Below are 20,540 nucleotides of genomic sequence, written 5' to 3' on the forward strand. Positions count from 1 at the left end.
TCTAAATATACTCCCCAATAACCACAAAAATATATATCCACATTGTGTGCATCAGTGGTTCTCTGCCCTGTCCTCAAGTACCTTTGCAGACCCAGTTATTGTAAAAGTAGCAGTGACCTCAACTGTGACCCTAAACTGCTTGGATTCCTTTCCTCAAAGCTAAAGCCTGTTAATTCTTAAGCAACGTTCTCTGTTTTTGAAAAAAGATCTGGGTGAAATATTAATTGGTAACTATCTAAGAAAAAAATGAAACCAGGTCTAATGAAATCTTCCAAGCCTCCACTTAACATGGCAAACTGGAAAAATTAGAAGGTGTTTTATAGAGATTGTGGGCTATATTAATGAATTTAACTACTACTACATTTCGCAGGATATGTGCCTAATATGAATACTTTTTTTTCTTAGCAATATTTCAGAGTCTTTTAAAAAGCAAGATAAATATGGCAAATTTAGTGTCAGGCCTCGTACACACGACCGTTTTCCTCGACAAAATCCATCAAGAAACTTGGTGGCAGAGCTTTTTTGCCGAGGAAAACGGTGGTGTGTATGTTTTTCGTCGAGAAAACTGTTGTGGATCTCGACGAGAAAAAAATGGAACAAGTTCTCTTTTTTCTCATCGGGAGTCTCAATTTCCTCGTCGTGTTTCTCGTCGGGCTGGTTTACGACGAGAAACACGTTCATGTGTATGCTTAGAAACCCGCGCATGCTCAGAATAAAGTATGAGATGGGAGCGCACCAAGTAGCGTTCGTAATGGAGATAGCACATTCGTCACGCTGTAACAGACTGAAAAGCGCAAATCATCTCTCACCAAACTTTTACTTAACACGCAGTAACATGAGATTAGTAAAAGAAGCCCCAAGAGTGGCGCCAGTGGAATCAAACTTCCCCTTTCTAGTGCCATCGTACGTGTTGTACTTCACCGCGTTTGAGAACGACGAGATTTTGTCTTGACAGTGTGTACGCAAAGAAAGCTTGTCAAGTTTCTCGACAAGCCTGACAGGGAACTCGTCGAGGAAATTGATGTTTCTTTTACGACGAGTTTCTCGGTCGTGTGTATGAGTCTTAGGCCGCGTACACACGATCAGTCCAAACCGATGAAAACGGACTGAAGTTCAGTTTTAACAGTCCAAACCGACTGTGTGTACGCCCCATCGGTCAGTTATCCTTCGGTCCAAAAAAAGAGAATTTGCTTTAAAATCGAACCGATGGACACCTGACCGATAGGTCAAAACCGATGGTTAGTACGCAAAAGCATCGGTTCAAAACCTGTGCATGCTCAGAATCAACTCGAAGCAATGCTTGGAAGCATTGAACTTTGTTTTTTTCAGCAGGTCGTGTGTTTTACGTCACCGCGTTCTGACCCGATCGGTTTTGGAAACGATGGTGTGTACGCACATCTGACCATCAGTCTGCTTCAGCAGTGAACCGATGGAAACGGTCCGTCAGACCATTCTCATCGGATGGACTGATCGTGTGTACGCGGCCTTAGCAAGAATTGAAACCTATATATTCTCATGAGACAGTTGACTTGCATTTTCAGCATAGGAGGTCCAGAATGATAACCTGCATGATGATCTTAGTGCAGGTTTCCTTTAGCAGTCTTCTTGCATTTGTGTAGTATTATGACCGTTGTCATAGGTTAACCGATGAAGCTGACTGATGGTCCATCGTGCCTACACACCATCAGTTAAAAAAACGATTGTGTCAGAACACGGTGACGTAAAACACAATGACGTGCTGAAAAAAAGTTCAATGCTTCCAAGCAAGCGTCGACTTGATTCTGAGCATGCGTGGATTTTTAACCGATGCCTACTAACGATCGTTTTTTTGCAATCGGTTAGGAATCCATAGGTTAATTTTAAAGCAAGTTGGCTTTTTTTTAACCTATGGTTAAATAACCTATGGGGCCCACACACGATCGTTTTGGACCGATGAAAACGGTCCATCAGACCGTTGTTCTCTGGTTAACCTATCGTGTGTACGAGGCCTCACATCTGCATAATTCCAGCAAAAAGTTTGGAGAGATTACAGCGCAGGATGCCACTGCCGGAGGCACTGTACAATGTCATGGTGGAAGAAGTGATCTCTGTTGTGTGCACTTGTATTTTTTGGGATTAACACCTATTCTGTTAATTCTGTGTCCAGATCACAAAAATGATGTGGAGGAACTAACTGTGGTATATTCTTTCTAGCAACCAATTACTTTAATACTTTCATTGTTCAGTGTTAGCTAGGAAGCTGATTGGTTGTTATAGTCAACGTAATCTGAACCATGAAGCCATCTGTGTTTTCTATGCTACATCTGTGATGAATGGCACCTCAGTGATAAATCCAGACAATCCATAATCAGGGTTCAGTGTGATATTCTACCAAGCAAGAATATTATTCAGTTTCATTAATCTTACTAGGTACATCCAGATTAGCATTTCAGAAGATTATTTTACATGCTAATAGTGTACTTAGCTAATCCAATAAAGATATTAGACAGACATTAATTTTACTATCTTTTATGGGATTTAGTATGAATGAATTATGGAAAAAAGGATTTGCTAAAACTTTGCATGTAAAGTAGTCTTTAAATCAATAGTCAACGTTCTTAGGAATTTAAGGAAAAACTGTATTCTCCATATGGCTTCTATAACTATAGGTTTCAATAGGTTTTATATATATATATATATATATATATATATATATATATTTAATTCGAGTTGAGGAAAGCAACACCCGGTCTGTAATCAGTGCAGTCCAATCTGGTCCTCCCACTGACCATATAAATAAGAAAAGTCCAAAGGATTGCTTCCCCTAAATATTTGAAGGGCTCAGGAAGAGGGCCCTTCTACATAACATTACGTAATGCTTTTATTATGTGAGTAAATATTTTTTATCACTGGTATGCATTTGAGGGCAAAAGAGTAAGGGTGACCATAAATGGCCTAATCCTACCCCTGATATGACACTCAAGGTGCGCTCACACTAGGCACAGTTGCCTTGCACTTTGCCAAAGAATAATTCCCCATCCCCCTGATGGCCTGCGCTTACATTGTGGCAGGCCTAAGCACGCCTACTGTATGTCAACATTCCTGCCCTAGACCAAAGGTGATCCCATGGGCAAATTCATCTAAATCATGCCCAAACCCATCTCTTTAAATGGGCCAAGGCATAGTATGCTGAACTGTGCCTGAGCACAGTACAGAGGGATCACACTAGTCAAACTAACTGGACTTTGAGGGTCAAACTTGCATGTGCACGGTACAAGTCGCTTAGTGTGCGTATGTCATTCAGAAATTTCCATAGGGTACCCACAACCTGGCTGGTCCTTACATTTTCTCATTAGGGGGGGCTACTGTCTCACACATGCTCTGCTTCAGTCTATCAGGCAAGTTGTAGTATAAATGGCAACAGGTGCCAGTCCTGCAGAGGACTGGCAGATGTCTTCTTGTATGTTCTTTCTGGGGAAATGTCTCCTTTTATGTGGCCATCTTAAATATAGCTATGGAATACAGATGGTATGGCACACAGAGCACAAACCTCTAAGGCAGGGGTGCCCAACCTTTTGAAGAGCAAGGGCCACTTAAGCGACTTGGTAACCAGTCGCGGGCTACAATGAGTTGAGCAGGCGGATGACAGGTTTGTGTCCACTCTACGGATCCCCTTCTGTTTTTTTAGTGGATCGGATTGGAGATGGGCGGGTGTAAATGGACACAAGTCCATTTACATCTGCTGCTCCATAGGGGTGAATGGAGGATCTGATTGGGTCGGACTTAGCGTGTGAAAGGAGCCTAGGGCTGCTTTCATATGAATGTGCTGCAGTTTACCCACACCATGGGTACAGTGCAGTGCACCTGTGACTTTTCTGAGGGTTAGCTGCACTTTTCCATAGACGTCTGTTATATCCTGCAGGTGTGGTACACTTTCTGAAAGCTCACCAATCCTGCAGGTAATAACAGAAGTCTGTGGCTTAGGGCAGGCAACCGGTAGGGGCACCTGGGGATCGCTTAGAAAGCAGCCCAGTAACCACTGCAGAACAGATATTCCCATAGATTCACTATGATTTTAGTAATAAACTTACCTGAATGGAAGACTGTTATTAAAGGTATCGCTAGCTCTTGCTGTCCCAGGGAGAGCGCATTTGGTATCGCTCCACCTGTGACAGGAGGTGGCGCTATACAGGAAGCATCAGTTTATGCAGCTCTGCTCCGCAGTTGCTTGCTTCCTCTACCGCCGGCTTCATTCAAAACACTGATGCTCTGGGATGGTAACCTGTGATCTGTGCTTGCCAACCCGCCATCCCAGAACAGGAGGTCGCGGGCCACAACAGAGGGCTCCGCGGGCCACATGTGGACCCCGGGCCACTGGTTGGGCACCCCTGCTCTAAGGTTTAGTTGTTTTACCTATGCATTTAATCATCCAGACTTCAATATTTTCCAGATAATAAGTGTAGACTGAATGTATTACCCAGCTGGTATAATGGTGTGGCAGGTGACTAAAGAATAAAGAATGTACTAGTAGATATCTTCTAACACATGTTCCCAGTATGTGATACATGTGTTGGATATAAAATATGTATTCAGATGTTATGGACTGCCAACTCACCATAAAGGACTTTAGCTTTGCAAAATAGATTAATCACAACGTGTTTATAGTGCTAGCAAATACATTTTATGAAAAACAGATCAAGTAAGTGTTTTTAGTTGTAAAGCTTAAGCATGAAAGGATATATAAATAGCATCTAAATACTGGGTATACTGTTAAGAATTGTGCACATATCAGTGGTATGTTTGAAGGAACCACATCTGGAGTTACTTGGTGGAAACGGCATGTGTAAAAGATGCATTTTTCTTTTTTAACATCTTGTCTTTATATATTAGGCAAACAGATAAATAAAGGTATCTTAACAAAATTGAGAAATGCTTTTGGATAACACACTATGTGTAACATTCTGTAATCAGTAAGATTTTATAAGTAAAGGCACAGCTGTTTTTGGTTTAGAGACTCCATGTGAGTTTTTATTGCAGAGGAGAGTAAAGGGAGGCCACTTTATTCTCTACAAGTTCCGTCAAGGTCCCGTAACAGTTGTGGCATAACAACGAGACAGATTGGAATTTTGCTTTTGGCTTAAAAGTTGTACAGCCAATTTGTTATTCCCATTGCAGTTGTTCTTTTCAGTCCTTTAGTACATTACAATAATGAAATGTATTTAATTTGTTTATATAGCTTGTTGTATAATAGTACCTGCACAATGTTCTTGGAGTCTTTGCTGCATCCATTGCTTTCATCCTTGGGTTAATTTCTCCCAGCAGACTAACTTATGTCTAATGCCACGTACACACGAACGTTATTCATGTCGTGGAAAAAAACATTGTTTTTCTCAACGTGATTCCTCTCAAGCCTGCCTTGCATACACACGATCGTGAAAAAAAATGCTCGAACAAAGCGCGTGACGTACAACACGTACGACGGCACTATAAAGGGGAAGTTCCATTCGAATAGTGCCACCGTTTGGGCTGCTTTTGCTGATTTTGTGTTACCGCGTGTTATTAAAAGTTTTGTGAGAGATGATTTGCGCTTTTCAGTCTTCGTGCTTTTCAATCTGTTACAGCGTGACGAATGTGCTATCTCCATTACGAACGCTAGTTTTACCAGAACGAGCGCTCCCGTCTCATAACTTGCTTCTGAGCATGTGCGTTTTTTCCCCCCTCGTTAAAGCCTACACACAATCGTTTTTCACAAAGTGAAAAATTACGACGTGAAAAATGATGAGAAAAAATAGACATTTAACAGACAATTTTCTCGTCGAGAAAAATGCTCTGGAGCCTACACACGACCAATTAAAAAAATGGCATTTTTCCCGTCATGAAAAACAGCCGTGTGTACACAGCATTACAGGACTGATAAGCAAAATGACAAAAGCCTGTTCTGAGCCCTTCCATGCAAGTGTCGGGAAGTAGCCAGCTGATTCTGCTGCTATTTTTGGTATTCTACATATCATGGTTACATATACAGAGAGTGATTGGAGCTTACAAATATGGTAAGCCAGCCAGGAATTCCTATGCAGTGTGATGAGAGTAGTGGTTGAGTGTTGTGGAGTGTATAGTTGAGACTCTGGGACGTCACCTGAAATTGTAGCCTGAGCCTTTTCGGAATTACGTGTTCTGTTTTTTTTTTTTTTTCTTCTGGGATGCAGAGTCTACGCTATTAATCTATCATATTATCAAGTTTCATTGTAAGCCAGAGAAAATGGCGGTGGAAGAAGGAGAGAGCGTTTTTGATCAAGTAAGGTTACCTCCACTTTTACCATAGATTTCTGTCTGAGCAGCGTAATGGCTTGTATGAATTCCTTTATTTTTAACTTAACTCGTCAGCAAGGAACAGATGTAAATGTTTACACGCAACTGCACAGGACTCTGGAATTTGCCCTTGCCTTCAGGTTAAATGTGATCACTGAGTACACATTTGAATGTACTCATTTACTCTTGATAGAAGAGACAGATATATTATGAACCTTCATTTTAAATGTACAAACTCAATGTTAATATTGTATTTACTGATTGCTGATGCTGTGCCTTGATTCTATCAGCGTTTGAAGGTTTTTGTATCAGAGATTGATTTCTTTGTTGTATTCCAGCAATAGGAAAAGCTGTAGTTAGATTTTTAGGTCATTTTGCAAGCCATTGTATTATGCTAATGTTTAGGAAAAGCAAGCTGAATTATAATTTGTAACCTTTTTTTGTAGTGTTTATGATATAGTTGATTGATTTCATTTTTTCGTTAATTGGTTGTATGCAGAGAAGTTATTTTTTTCTTTATACTTGTGTTATATGTGTGAAGGTGCACACAAATGAATGTGTCATTGTGGCCTCTAGGTGACATTCACTATGCAAGTGACAATAGCAGCTGAAGCATTCCTTATCTTTTTTAAATCATGAACTGTAATGTGCCTTGGAATCGGACTATATCAAAATGTAGTCACATCTGTGGTACCAAATACATATAGATATTAATATTAATAATGCGACTGAAATGACCAGATTTCGAATTTAAAATAGCTGCAGTCACACCACATGGACTTATAATTGTGTGTAAACAGCCTGAGGGTTCTTCTAGCTGTCAGTACCTAATGCCTAATGTTGGTACCCTGCGACCTGTGAGGAGTAGAGTGCGATCTATTGTATCCAGGTGCTATCAGAAACAATTACTGATTATGGAGAACTGACAGCATTTTATTGTGTAGTCACTGCTCGGCAAACAGGCCTGCATTGTGACCGTAGATCGCATAGATGCATGTCTTCACAAACCTTCAAGGGTAAACGCACATTAATGTGTCGCTGCTGCTCAGTGACCTCGAGATCACCTTGTGACTGCACACAGATTATATTTGCTATAACTAATTAAATATGTTTGCAGATGTGGAGTAGTGCGTCACTTCATTCGTTCTGCAGGGTGACCGCATCGACACATACATATGCAGGTTTTCCCTGAAGTAAAGTATGTTCTTAATGACTGAGTCAAGGTAGACGATCTGTGGTCCTTCAGAAGAAGACATTTTTAAGGTGGTTTGCTAAAGAGAGAGTTTTGTTTACTTTTACTCAGCATTTATTACTGCAGTGGTTACCTAAGGGTCCTTTTAGATAAGCGGCCATCTTTTCCGATCAGCAGAGGATCCGTGAACAGATCCCTCATTGACTTGAAGCATTATGGAAGAGATGTCACTTTTGTGACACCCTTGTCTATTCGGGATTTACCTTCAGCCTGAAACTAGACCTGCGTCACGTCTATTGGTAGGCAGATGTAAAAGGACATGCATCTGTTTACATCCTTTTACCTCTACTCCATCACATTTAAACTTAAAAAAAACAGATGGACATCCATTTACATCCTCCCATTCATAGACTAACGTTGACATTCCATTCATATCTGTCCGAAAAACGGACAGACATATCTGGTCGGAATACTCGTGTGAAAGTAGGCTAAGGCCTCGTACACACGATAGGTTAACCAGAGGACAACGGTCTGATGGACTGTTTTCATTGGTCCAAACCGATCGTGTGGGGGCCCCATAGGTTATTTAACCATAGGTTAAAAAAAGCCAACTTGCTTTAAATTTAACCTATGGATTCCTAACCGATGGGAAAAAAACGATCGATTAAAAATCCACGCATGCTCAGAATCAAGTCGACGCATGCTTGGAAGCATTGAACTTAGTTTTTTTTTCAGCACGTTGTTGTGTTTTACGTCACCGCGTTCTGACACGATCGGTTTTTTAACCGATGGTGTGTAGGCACGACGGACCATCAGTCAGCTTCATAGGTTAACCTATGACAACGGTCCTTCAGACCGTTCTCATTGGATGGACTGATCGTGTGTACGAGGCTTTACAGTAGAACTAAAAGCAAACATTTATTTATTTATTTATTTTCATTTTGGATAGAGCAAGGGAGGAATTATATCACGTCAGATTTTTATTTATTTTTTTGCTATCAGTGTCCTATTGCGTAGATTTCCCTTCACTTCCTTTCCCATAGCCAAACAGGAAATGGGAAGAATTTGCTGCAAATTAATGGACTTCCTTGGGGACCCCCAGGTCACCAGAACTAGTGTCCCATAGGAGGGTTTGCCCCCATTACTTTTCTGGTGACAGCCCAAATTGTTGGATTTTTTTACTTTAATTTTCAATGATAACAGGAGAAATAGAGGGGCACAGACAGCAATAAAAAGATGGCAGTCGTTCTAATCCCTCTTCACTCTATCCAAAACTTAATTTGGATAACTTACATCTCTTCCCAAAACATGCAGCTGAAACAGACTGAAGCTACAATGTAATATGTTGTTGTATTGAATTCAATTGTAATAAAGTATCTGATATACCGTATTTATCGGGGTATTGCGCGCTCCGGCGTATAGCACGCACCCCTAATGTGGACCCGCAATTCCTGAATTCCTGTAAAAAAAAAAACATTTTAGTACTTACAGTTTTGGTGTCTAGCGCGGCGTCCATTGGCGGCCTCGTCGGGTCCAGCGTCCATCTGCGGCTTTGGTGGTGTCCTCCCGGCTTCTCCCGCGCTGTCTCCCCGTCGAATCGCCGCTTCCCGCGCTCAGTTTGAACGCCTCCGCCGACGTATACCGAGTGCAGTACACTCGGCTACATTTGCCCAGGCTCGGCTTCGCTCGTGCTCACGCTCTGTGACGTTTATGCGTGAGCACGAGCGAAGCCGAGCCTGGCCGAATGTAGCCGAGTGTACTCCACTCGGTATATGTCGGCGCAGGCATTCAAACTGAGCGCGGGAAGCGGGTATCGGCGTATATCGCGCACCCACGATTTTCCCCTTATTTTAAGGGGGAAAAAGTGGGCGGTATACGCCGATAAATATGGTAATTTATTCTAAATATTGCTTTTACGTCTGTCTCTATGCTGGGGAGATTGACCCTCTCTATTCGTCCTGGTGACCATTGTCCTAGGACAGAAATTGAGTGCAGATCAAATTTTAGCGCTGTCTTAATGTGGAACTTCGATCTCCCAATCAACATTGATTATTTTTAATCCTAATGCTGCTAGTATTAGTAAATAGGAAAGTATATCATGTTGTTTTAACCTTTTTTTTTACATTTCTTTAGTTACTTCCTGGTTTCTTGCCTAGGCAAATTATGTCATATATCCCAAAAATCATCAGGAGGGTTAACAACCGGGCTACTTCTTTGGTAACTCAGGAGTCTTCCGGGGGGGGGGGGGATTTTCTAAGCTAAACGCACTCTCCTGCTTGCATGCTTCGGCTAAAGACAGATTGATTCCAGGAAGTAAATGCTACATAAATCATTTGCCCTTACTCAAGATGGCCATGGCCAGAAATGCTAGGGGGTTGTTTTCCAAAGTGATTTCTCAAAAAAAATAAAGCATAGAGACTTTGGTGGATGAGGGGAGTTTACTTTGAATATTAGAAGTGAATTACAGTAAATAGTGTTTTTGGTTTGAGGTGCTCAGATGCAGGGAAGTTGGAGATGAGGGTTAGTTGTCTGATGGAGACAAATGTTCTGGTGACATCTGTCTAAGATGGAAAATCTTATCCCTCTTTAGATTTCCTCTCGCTTCCACTTACATCTTTGTGTACATGGAAATCTTCCTCACGGGGCACAGGTGGGAAAACATGGACTGGCAGTGGTTTTAACCCTACCCTAATTTATCCAAAATTAGAAATTGGCTATACATAGGCTTTAACAATTGAGCCATCATTTCTATGTCTTCTTATTTCCGCTGACTGCTGATGTGAAAAGAACAGAGACAGAAAAGTGACACATGTCCTCTTCAGTCACTGGGCTCAAGTAATAACTTTGTCCACATCGAATAACTTGTGAAAATCCAGGTCCAGTGCCCCTCTACCACTACTTTTGTCCAGTCTGTAGCAACTATACATCGCATATATCCCATGATATGACTTAGGCCCTGTACACACGATCGGACAAAACCGATGAAAACAGTTTCATTGGTCCAAACTGACCGTGTGTGGGCCCCATCGGTCAGTTATCCTTCAGTCGAAAAATTTAGAACTTGCTTTAAAATTGAACCGATGGACGCCTAACCGATCGGTCAAAACCGACTGTTAGTACGCAAAAGCATCGGTTCAAAACCCGCGCATGCTCAGAATCAAGTCGACGCATGCTTGGAAGCATTGAACTTCATTTTTCTCAGCACGTCGTTGTGTTTTACGTCACCGCGCTGGACTCGATCGTTTTTTAAACTGATGGTGTGTAGGCACATCAGACCATCAGTCAGCTTCATCGGTTTACCGATGAGAACGGTCCGATGGACCGACCGTGTGTACAGGGCCTTAGGCTTCATTCACATAGTAAGTGCTATACGGTATGCCCATGCAGAGCTGAGTTTACCCGCACAGGGATACACAGATGTTCTGTGCATGCAGTCTCATTGATGTCAATGGGGATACAGAGGCAGCACAGACACAATGAGGTTTATTTACTAAAGCTGGAGAGCGCAAAATCAGGCTCACTTCTGCATAGAAACCAATCAGCTTCTAATCTCAGCTTGTTCAATTAAAGTGATACTAAAGCTTTGTTTTTTTTTGTTTTAAATAACAAACATGTCATACTTACCTGCTATGTGTAGTGGTTTTGCACAGAGCAGCCCAGGTTCCTCGTTAACGCTCCTGGCCTCTCCCTCCTGCTGAGTATCTCCACAGCAAGCAGCTTGCTATGGGGGCACCCCAGCCGAGCCGCTGTATTGTGTGTCTATTCAGACACAAATCCGTGGCTCTGCCCCCTCTCTCTCCTCATTGGCTTACTGACTTTGATTGACAGCAGCGTGAGCCAATGTCACCCGTTGTGTGTCTCAGACATTCAGGAGGGAGAGTTATGGACAGCCAAGTCTCTCGTGCAACATCACTGGATCGAGATGGGGCTCAGGTAAGTATTAGGAGGGCTGCTGCACACAGAAGGTTTTTTATCCTAATGCACAGAATGCATTAAAATAAAAAAGAAACTTCTGCATTTAGAACCACTTTAAGCTTTGGTCATAAACCCTAGAAGCTGATTGGTTTCTATGCAGAAAAAAGCCTGATTTTGCACTCTCCAACTTTAGTAAATAAACCCCAATTTGACATTCGTATGGGTGCAGGACCCTGAACTCACCCTTTTTCCTTTCGGGGACACACACTCACATCCACATGGATGTCATTTTGCCCCTGCAGCTACTGTGTCCCAATTGACATCAATGAGACCGTCTGCATGGGGATGCACGGAACACCATGCTTGCGTACAATATCATATAGAGGTGCTAGATGACTATAGTTATGCTGAATGTATATAGTTGCCTGCTCTTCCTGATTTTCAGAGATTGTCTTTTTGCTGTCATGTTTTCCTGGAAAGGTCCATTCTGAGTTTTGTCTTGCTTTGCAATAAAAATACTATTTTCCTAAGTGTGGCTACCCATGCAATTTTGATCTTTTGCTACTGAGATAATTCCACTAGATGGTAATCGCCTAAAGTTTATAGGATTGATTGCAACTCACCTCTAGTGCATGCTATGCTGTATATGTAGCGTACTCCACAGGGAGCTTTTTAGTAGCTCAATTGTGCCACTGGAACCACTAGCAGTAGCAAACGATCACTAAACAAATCCAACAAATAGCTCCTTATGGAGTAAGCTACTTATATAGCATAGCATGCACTAGTTGGGAGTTGCGATCAGTCCCATATGATGGCACATACCTATCCATGTCTAAACATGATGTGTGATTAATTGCTGCAGAATGTCACTGCATGCTAATTGTGTAGCTTATTCTAAAGGGAGCCATCACTTCAGCAATCAGCTGCGGCTCCTAGCGATTTAATGGCTCGAGATTTTTGGAGCACAGCTGAGTTCTGAGGATGTAAGATTTTTAATTTAGTCATTTGTCTTTTGGTTTGACTTGATTGACTTGTGTCTCTTTTTTCAACCTTACTAACTATGTAACTACATCTGCAGAGGCCTAGTTGTGAAGTATGTTAAAGGCTCTCAAGTTCTTTTGACCTTTGTGTATATGGCATATAATAAAGAGATCATGTGAGGTCCCAGTGTAGCATTTTGCTTTAGGGTTTAGAGTAGTTTATCATGTATATGCTTTAACTTTATTAGCATTATTATTATTATTATTATTATGGCCAGCTCAGTAGATTGCTTTAAGAAAGGCCTGGAATTTTTTCCCCTGCTGTAGCAAATTGGATCATGCTCTGCTGGGGTTTTTTGCCTTCCTCTGGATCAACTGTGGGTATGGATTTGGGTGTATAGGATTTTACTGTGTTTTTTATTTTGTTTTTTTATTTTTTGTGGTTGAACTGGATGGACTTGTGTCTTTTTTCAACCTGACTAACTATGTAACTATGTAACTATTATTATTACATACCCTGGTTTTATCTATAAGACAGTGAGTTATTTGAAACTGGTTGTAAACCGTTGTTTATTTTTTTTATTTTTTTTTAGTAACAAACATATCATACTTACGTCCACTGTGCAGTTTGCATTATCACATTTTGATGACAGAGAAACTGGAATAGAAGCTGATCCACTACTGTAGGATGTGCAAAGGAGGCAATCTCCATACTTAACCTCCACTCCGGTCATAAACTGGCCATACACAAAATTGTCCAATTTACTCTTAGTCAGCTGAAAAAGCCAGCTCTGAGCCAGCTGTGGGTGGCCCTGTCCATACCACTCCACTCAACAGAATTTGACTAAAAAATGAGCAGGGAATATTGTTGACCAAATAGTGACTACATCACAAAATGTGGCCCCCCCCCGCACGCAAAGCCTACATTAGCGCTACACTAATTTTTTACACCCATGTTTTTGCTCCTCCCCCCCTCCCTAGTCACTATATTTTTCTATTCTCCCCTTCTTCCCTGTAGGCTGCCGCTGTAGCGTGGCTGAGCTCCTCTTCCTCCTGTCAGTTCGGTGTTCTATTATTATGGGTCCCCAGGGCCGGGTACAGCGTGGTACAGGAGATTCAGTTTCCTGTGTTCCCGGCCGGACTGACAGGAAGTGAGCACTCAGTGTGCACTTCCTGTCAGTCCGGCCGGGAACAGGAAACTGATTCTCCTGTACCACGCGTGGTACCCAGCTGGACTTACAGGACTCAAGGAGGAAGGAAGAGGAGCTTGGCCACGCTACAGCCTGGGAAGGGGAAGTTGGGGGCCCCAAGCCAGCTCGGGGCCCCAAGCAATTGTTTGTTTTGCCTGTCCTGTAGAGACGGGCCTGATCAGACATAGCCATTGTTCAGATCGTACAGTAGCTAGCAGCAGTAGTGTATTTAGGTTTTGCGTTGCCCTAGGCCTGACTAAACTCGTGCACCCCCTAATTTAAATAGTCCCCACCCCTTCCTGTCAATGCCACACCCCTTTCTGTTTAAGACCCACCCTGAAATGTTTAAAAGTGGGGACACTAGTTCTTAGGGCATGGAGGGGGGGGCATTGGATTCCCTTAATTTGCATAGATTTCCTCTCACTTACTGTGTGGCTATGGGGCAGGAAGTGAAGGGAAATCTCTGCAATGGGAGAGGGATGGTAAAAAATAAACTGACAGGGGCTACAACCCTTCCTTACTCTATCTAAAATGAAAAAAAAAAAGTGTTGCCTATAGCTCTACTTTAAGCACAAATTTATGATAATTTTATGGAGAGGACTAAGACGATATAACCATCCCAATGATGCACAGTGAGGAAGGTTTGTGGTCCAGGATGATAGGATAGTCAAAATGAAAAGCACCTTGCATTACACTAACAGTGTAGCGCAAGCCAGCGGGGACTCTTTCTGTGCTGCCCCTCTGCAAAGTGCTGCCCTAGGCCAGGGCCTTGTTGGCCTAGGCCAGGATACAGCATTGGCTAGCAGTGCAGATAGCTTCATAGTGTACCATACCTTCATAGATAGTAGAGTTTATTATTTTTTTTATTAATTTTCTCATCATACACAGCAAGAGAAATCTAGCTGTGTATGATGAGTTATGGGCCCAGATGATGGTCAGGACGGGCAGTGCCTCTGGTAGAATGGAGAGTATTGATCTTACTGCCAGTCCTTGTGCTGTGCACATTGCTGAGATTACATTAATCTGTTGAATGAACTGACAACCATTCCCCAATTTTTATTTTGCCATAGTTTGACAGTTCACATGGTGAGGCACAATGTGGGTAAGGAACAAAGCTGGTTAGGAAGTAGTAGAGTAGGCTCTGAAGGAGCAAAAGGGCCATATGTTCACTCATGTGCAGGTTTTGAGGGATACCACCTATGTAGGTGAACTGGGGGAGGGGGCAAGTCCTAGAGACACTTCTGTGTTTTTAAACTAAGTTCTGGTATATCAAGGCTTTTTTTTTCTCAAACAATAGATGCTGGAACTCATCCACGACCCCCCAAAACCCCTCCACCCACACACCCTCCAATTCACATCAAATAGTGGGTGTGGTCAGTCAAATTTCACGCACAGTAGGAGGGTCTTAAAGGGGCATTAAATACCAGGATTGCATTACATACAGAGTGCAGGGTTCAGGGGGGTTACACACAGAGTGCAGAGTTCAGGGGGGTTACACACAGAGTGCAGAGCTGTCATTTGTAAACACAGAAACCGGACTTCTGTGTTTACAAGTGATTGTGGTGAGCAGCCCCCCCAAGGGTCTGAGCTAGATGTGGTGGAACTGAGTTCCACCTGTAAAAAATCCCTGGTTATGATAGTTGTTTGATAATTATCCCATCTAATTACAAATATGTTGAATTGGAACACCAAAACTGTTCTTATTTCTAAATAGTTTAGAATCTCTGACAGGATTTTATTGCTGCCTGTATACCTTTTGGTTGGATTTCTTTTCACTTCCCATTGAATAATTGGCGCAAAATATAAGGAGAATCTCTGCAACAGGGACAAGCAATATTATTGTCAGAATGAGGAAAAATTCAGAAACTCTGTCAGGATTTTTTTGTGGTTTTTGTTGTGTGTCCATGCTGAGATCCCTTACTTCCTGTTGGGTCATGTGGGCAGAAAATGTATATTAAAAACATCTTCCTGATACAGATTTCAATCAAAGCTTCATAGAGGTTCTAAGTGGTCCCAAAAAGTGTCTGGAATTTAATTTTATATACAGGTCATTCTCAAAAAATTAGCATATTGTGACAAAGTTCATTATTTTCTGTAATGTACTGATAAACATTAGACACTTGTATATATTTTAGATTCATTACACACAACTGAAGTAGTTCAAGCCTTTTATTGTTTTAATATTGATGATTTTGGCATACAGCTCATGAAAACCCAAAATTCCTATCTCACAAAATTAACATATCATGAAAAGGTTCTCTAAACGAGCTCTTAACCTAATCATCTGAATCAACTAATTAACTCTAAACACCTGCAAAAGATTCCTGAGGCTTTTAAAAACTCCCAGCCTGGTTCATTACTCCAAACCGCAGTCATGGGTAAGACTGCCGACCTGACTGCTGTCCAGAAGGCCATCATTGACACCCTCAAGCAAGAGGGTAAGACACAGAAAGAAATTTCTGAACGAATAGGCTGTTCCCAGAGTGCTGTATCAAGGCACCTCAGTGGGAAGTCTGTGGGAAGGAAAAAGTGTGGCAGAAAACGCTGCACAACGAGAAGAGGTGACCGGACCCTGAGGAAGATTGTGGAGAAGGACCGATTCCAGACCTTGGGGGACCTGCGGAAGCAGTGGACTGAGTCTGGAGTAGAAACATCCAGAGCCACCGTGTACAGGCGTGTGCAGGAAATGGTCTACAGCGGCAGAAGCGCCTGACCTGGGCTACAGAGAAGCAACACTGGACTGTTGCTCAGTGGTCCAAAGTACTTTTTTCGGATGAAAGCAAATTTTGCATGTCATTCGAAATCAAGGTGCCAGAGTCTGGAGGAAGACTGGGGAGAGGGAAATGCCAAAATGCCTGAAGTCCAGTGTCAAGTACCCACAGTCAGTGATGGTCTGTGGTGCCATGTCAGCTGCTGGTGTTGGTCCACTGTGTTTTATCAAGGGCAGGGTGAATGCAGCTAGCTATCAGGAGATTTTGGAGCACTTCATGCTTCCATCTGCTGAAAAGCTTTATGGAGATGAAGATTTCATTTTTCAGCACGACCTGGCACCTGCTCACAGTGCCAAAACCACTGGTAAATGGTTTACTGACCATGGTATTACTGTGCTCAATTGGCCTGCCAACTCTCCTGACCTGAACCCCATAGAGAATCTGTGGGATATTGGGAAGAGAAAGTTGAGAGACGCAAGACCCAACACTCTGGATGAGCTTAAGGCTGCTACCAAAGCATCCTGGGCCTCCATAACACCTCAGCAGTGCCACAGGCTGATTGCCTCCATGCCACGCCGCATTAAAGCAGTCATTTCTGCAAAAGGATTCCCGACCAGGTATTGAGTGCATAACTGAACATAATTATTTGAAGGTTGACTTTTTTTTTATTAAAAACACTTTTCTTTTATTGGTCGGATGAAATATGCTAATTTTTTGAGATAGGAATTTTGGGTTTTCATGAGCTGTATGCCAAAATCATCAATATTAAAACAATAAAAAGGCTTGAACTAATTCAGTTGTGTGTAATGAATCTAAAATATATGAAAGTCTAATGTTTATCAGTACATTACAGAAAATAATGAACTTTATCACAATATGCTAATTTTTTGAGAATACCTGTATATATAGTCACAAATTTATGAAGCAGATTGGCTCTCATCAGTATACTTTGACACACCAAGAGACCGTATACAGTCCACTTCTAGATCTTTGCTGGCTTTAGTGTTAAATATGGGATATGGGGGCAGATTCACATACAATTGCATGGGCGCAGCGTATGAGATACGCTACGCCGCTGTAACTTACTTTCCAAGCTTTGAATCCAGAAACAATTTGCGCCGTAAGTTACGGCGGCGTAGTGTATCTCTCGCCGCGTAACGACACGTAATTCAAATTGGCGAGTAGGGGGCGTGTTTCATTTAACTGAATCGCGTCCCCGCGCCGAACAAACTGCGCATGCGCCGTCCCTAAATTTCCCGCCGTGCATTGCGCTAAATGACGTTGCAAGGACGTCATTGTTTTGACATGGACGTAAATTACGTCCAGCCCCATTCACGGACGACTTACGCAAACATAAAAAAATATTTTCAAATTCAACGCGGTAACGACGGCCATACTTAACATTGCGTACGCCACCAAATAGCAGCTTTAACTATAAGCCGAAAAAAGCCGAACGGAAACGCTCGTACGTTCGTGGATCGTCGGAAATAGCTAATTTGCATACTCGACGCGGATTGCGACGGGAACGCCACCCAGCGGACGCCGAAGAATTGCATCTACGATCCGAAGGCGTACGAAGACGTACGCCTGTCGGATCTAACCCAGATGACGTCGTATCTTGTTTTGAGGATTCAAAACAAAGATACGTTGCGGGAAATTTGAAAGTACGCCGGCGTATCAGTAGATACGCCGGCGTACTTTCTTTGTGGATCTGCCCCATGGTGTCTGCAACACATACTCTGTACAGAGCAAATGTTTGGTAACAGTTCTATTTTAATAAAAAATGCACTGTTTGCTAGCAATAGTAAATAAATGAAATAATATATAACTGTGAGAAGTGCTTGGGTAACTACTAAAGATAAACTTTTAATAGCTTGCAATTTATATATATATATATATATATATATATATATATATATATATATATATATATATATATATATATATATATATCATAATTATTAGTAGCTGTAGCTACTAGTGTAGCTGTAGTGTTTTTCTCTGTAACCACAATGGTTCTTAGCCACATAGAGTAGAAGTGAAATCATCATTCAGGCACCGCGATGGATTTAGGAGTGTGCTGACCCTGTGCATGTGTGATTATACAACAATGGGATGGTATTTACTGTGTTGTCCGGGGAGTTTGTTAGCACTAGTTTGGGTCCCTTGTCTATCGATGGTTTTATCTGTGGCTTGTCAGCTTCAATGGGCTAAACTATGGAAAAGAACATCACTCTGTGGGTACTGTATCTTCCTTTTTTTCTTATATTGAGTATTGATAGAGTATGCCTTACATTTGGGATCTTCTGTATGCTTGTTACGGTTAGTGTGTACTATGGTAGCATGTTGATTCTGCTGTAAAGATATAGGGATTTTGCATGTGTTTTTAAAATGCAGAGCTGTGCATTGTGTCTGGGTTTAATGGAACTTGGTAACAGTTGCATTTCAGTCTAAATTTGTACTAATTTCTGAAAAATTAACTATTGCTTTGCAGGAAAAATGATTGAACTTGTTTTAAAGGGTTGGACCTCCTAGAAGTGACATTTTAGTTTTTGGTGAAACTGAGTCATATAAGGGAGCCCACTCTTGGAGTATCCAAGACTTATAAAAACGTAAAAGCTGACTCCACCGCATTCTAATTAAATAGGTTGACCCATTAAAGCACGTCTACCCCTTGTGAAGCTGGGCTGCTGGGAGCATACCAAAGGTAGAGCAGACCAAGTAATTCTGCTAATGAAATTTAGTGTTTTTGGAGAGATTTAGTTAAATGTGCGTTGTGTTTGGAGCATTTACTATGGCCTCTCATCATTTGAGTTTTGTATTTCAGATGCTGACAGACTAGATCAGGGATCCTCAAACTACGGCCCTCCAGCTGTTGTAGAACTACACATCCCATGGGCATTGTAACACACTGACATTCACAGACATGACCAGGCATGATGGGAATTGTAGTTCCTGAACACCTGGAGGGCCGTAGTTTGAAGACCCCTGGACTAGATTAAAACAGGATAGTGTATGTAAAAACTTTTAAAACATGAACTGCTGCATGTCTACCTGAACACTCTTTTCTTGGTGACATTTTCTCTTTGGACATGATTGGTCACTGCTCTTCTGTATACAGCTCCCTGCACACTGGCGTTAGAAAATACTAGTTTTCTTTTTTTTTCTCTATGTGGAAGTATTTGAATGTAGTAACTTTAGTTTTTGTAAAGTCACAGCGACCTCTGGATTATGCTGGCATTAACTTCAGTATATGTGTTTTATTTTTTTTTATTAAAAGGCTAAATACCTTTTCTCACACCGTAGCGGTGCGGTCACGTGATCCCCCTCCACTCTTCTTTCCTGATCTATGAAGGGAGAGGGCCTGAGATTCCCATGTAAAGTCAGACAGCCAGCTGAGGGAAGATATGTGAATGCACAGCAGTGAGTGAGTGAGTGAGAAACTTATATTGCGCAATACATGCAAACTGAATCGCCTCTGGGTGATTTTGCAGTGGTGTGGGAAAAGGTATTTAGCCCTTTCATTTAAAAAAAACACATACACTGTAGTTAATACATAATTCGGAGGGAATACATGTATATTTGCTGCATATTGCAGCTGAAAAGCGGCAGAAGGGGCAGGAGGAGAGCCGCTCTCACGCTGACAGGGAGGGAGGGGGAGAGGAAAGTGACTCTCACAGAAGAGAGCGGAATGACGGAGGCACGTAAACTGACCACCATATCATGGCTCAGCAGCCGTGATTACTGTGGTCAGCACGGACTAGGGGACACAGGAACAGGCAGGATCAACCTAGTATATTGCAACATAGGAAGGGACAAATTACATGGCACAAGAAACAGGATCTTTTTTTATTTTGATTTTTAGGGTTACAACCACTTTAAGGGGAAAACAGGTGACCTTGTTGTGCTTATGGTGGTTGTAACTTCATTGGTGCAGTAAACATTAGTCATGTGCTTGAATGGCATTTCACATGTACCAAATGTATATTGCAGTTGCCTGATATAAGTGGCAGATCAATGAGTCAGGAACACTTCCCATGTCTTCTACTTCCCTCTTTGCCTTAGAGTGGAATTAAACTTGTTGAACTTGTAGAGGAATATGGTCCTTTTCAGCTGACCACCCATCACCATCCTTACTGCCCCAATTGTGGCAATGATGGATCCTTTTGTTTTCAAAGTCTTCCTCTCCATGACTTTGATTGTCTGCCTCTGGTCTTAAGCCCTGTACACACGATCTGATATCTGATGAAATTTAATCCGATGG

General features: G+C 42.0%; 1 protein-coding gene across 28 annotated transcripts in view; it reads left to right on the top strand.

Moving 5' to 3' along the window:
- Window positions 1–20,540, top strand: part of ANK3 (ankyrin 3) — a 391,181-nt gene that overhangs the window by 82,512 nt on the left and 288,129 nt on the right. Inside the window, exon 1 of one of the 28 annotated variants that reach the window (XM_040362008.1) lies at window positions 6,034–6,274. The exons of 26 other annotated variants lie outside the window; for them this stretch is intronic. In XM_040362008.1, coding sequence (XP_040217942.1) covers window positions 6,239–6,274 — 36 coding nt within the window. In that variant the 5' untranslated portion in view covers window positions 6,034–6,238. Of the gene's footprint in view, window positions 1–6,033; window positions 6,275–18,478; window positions 18,518–20,540 lie in introns of those variants that run through there. One more of the 28 variants, XM_040362009.1, reaches the window with a different exon arrangement.

The sequence above is a fragment of the Rana temporaria genome, chromosome 8 (genome assembly GCF_905171775.1).
Source record: "Rana temporaria chromosome 8, aRanTem1.1, whole genome shotgun sequence".
Lineage (NCBI taxonomy): Eukaryota > Metazoa > Chordata > Amphibia > Anura > Ranidae > Rana > Rana temporaria.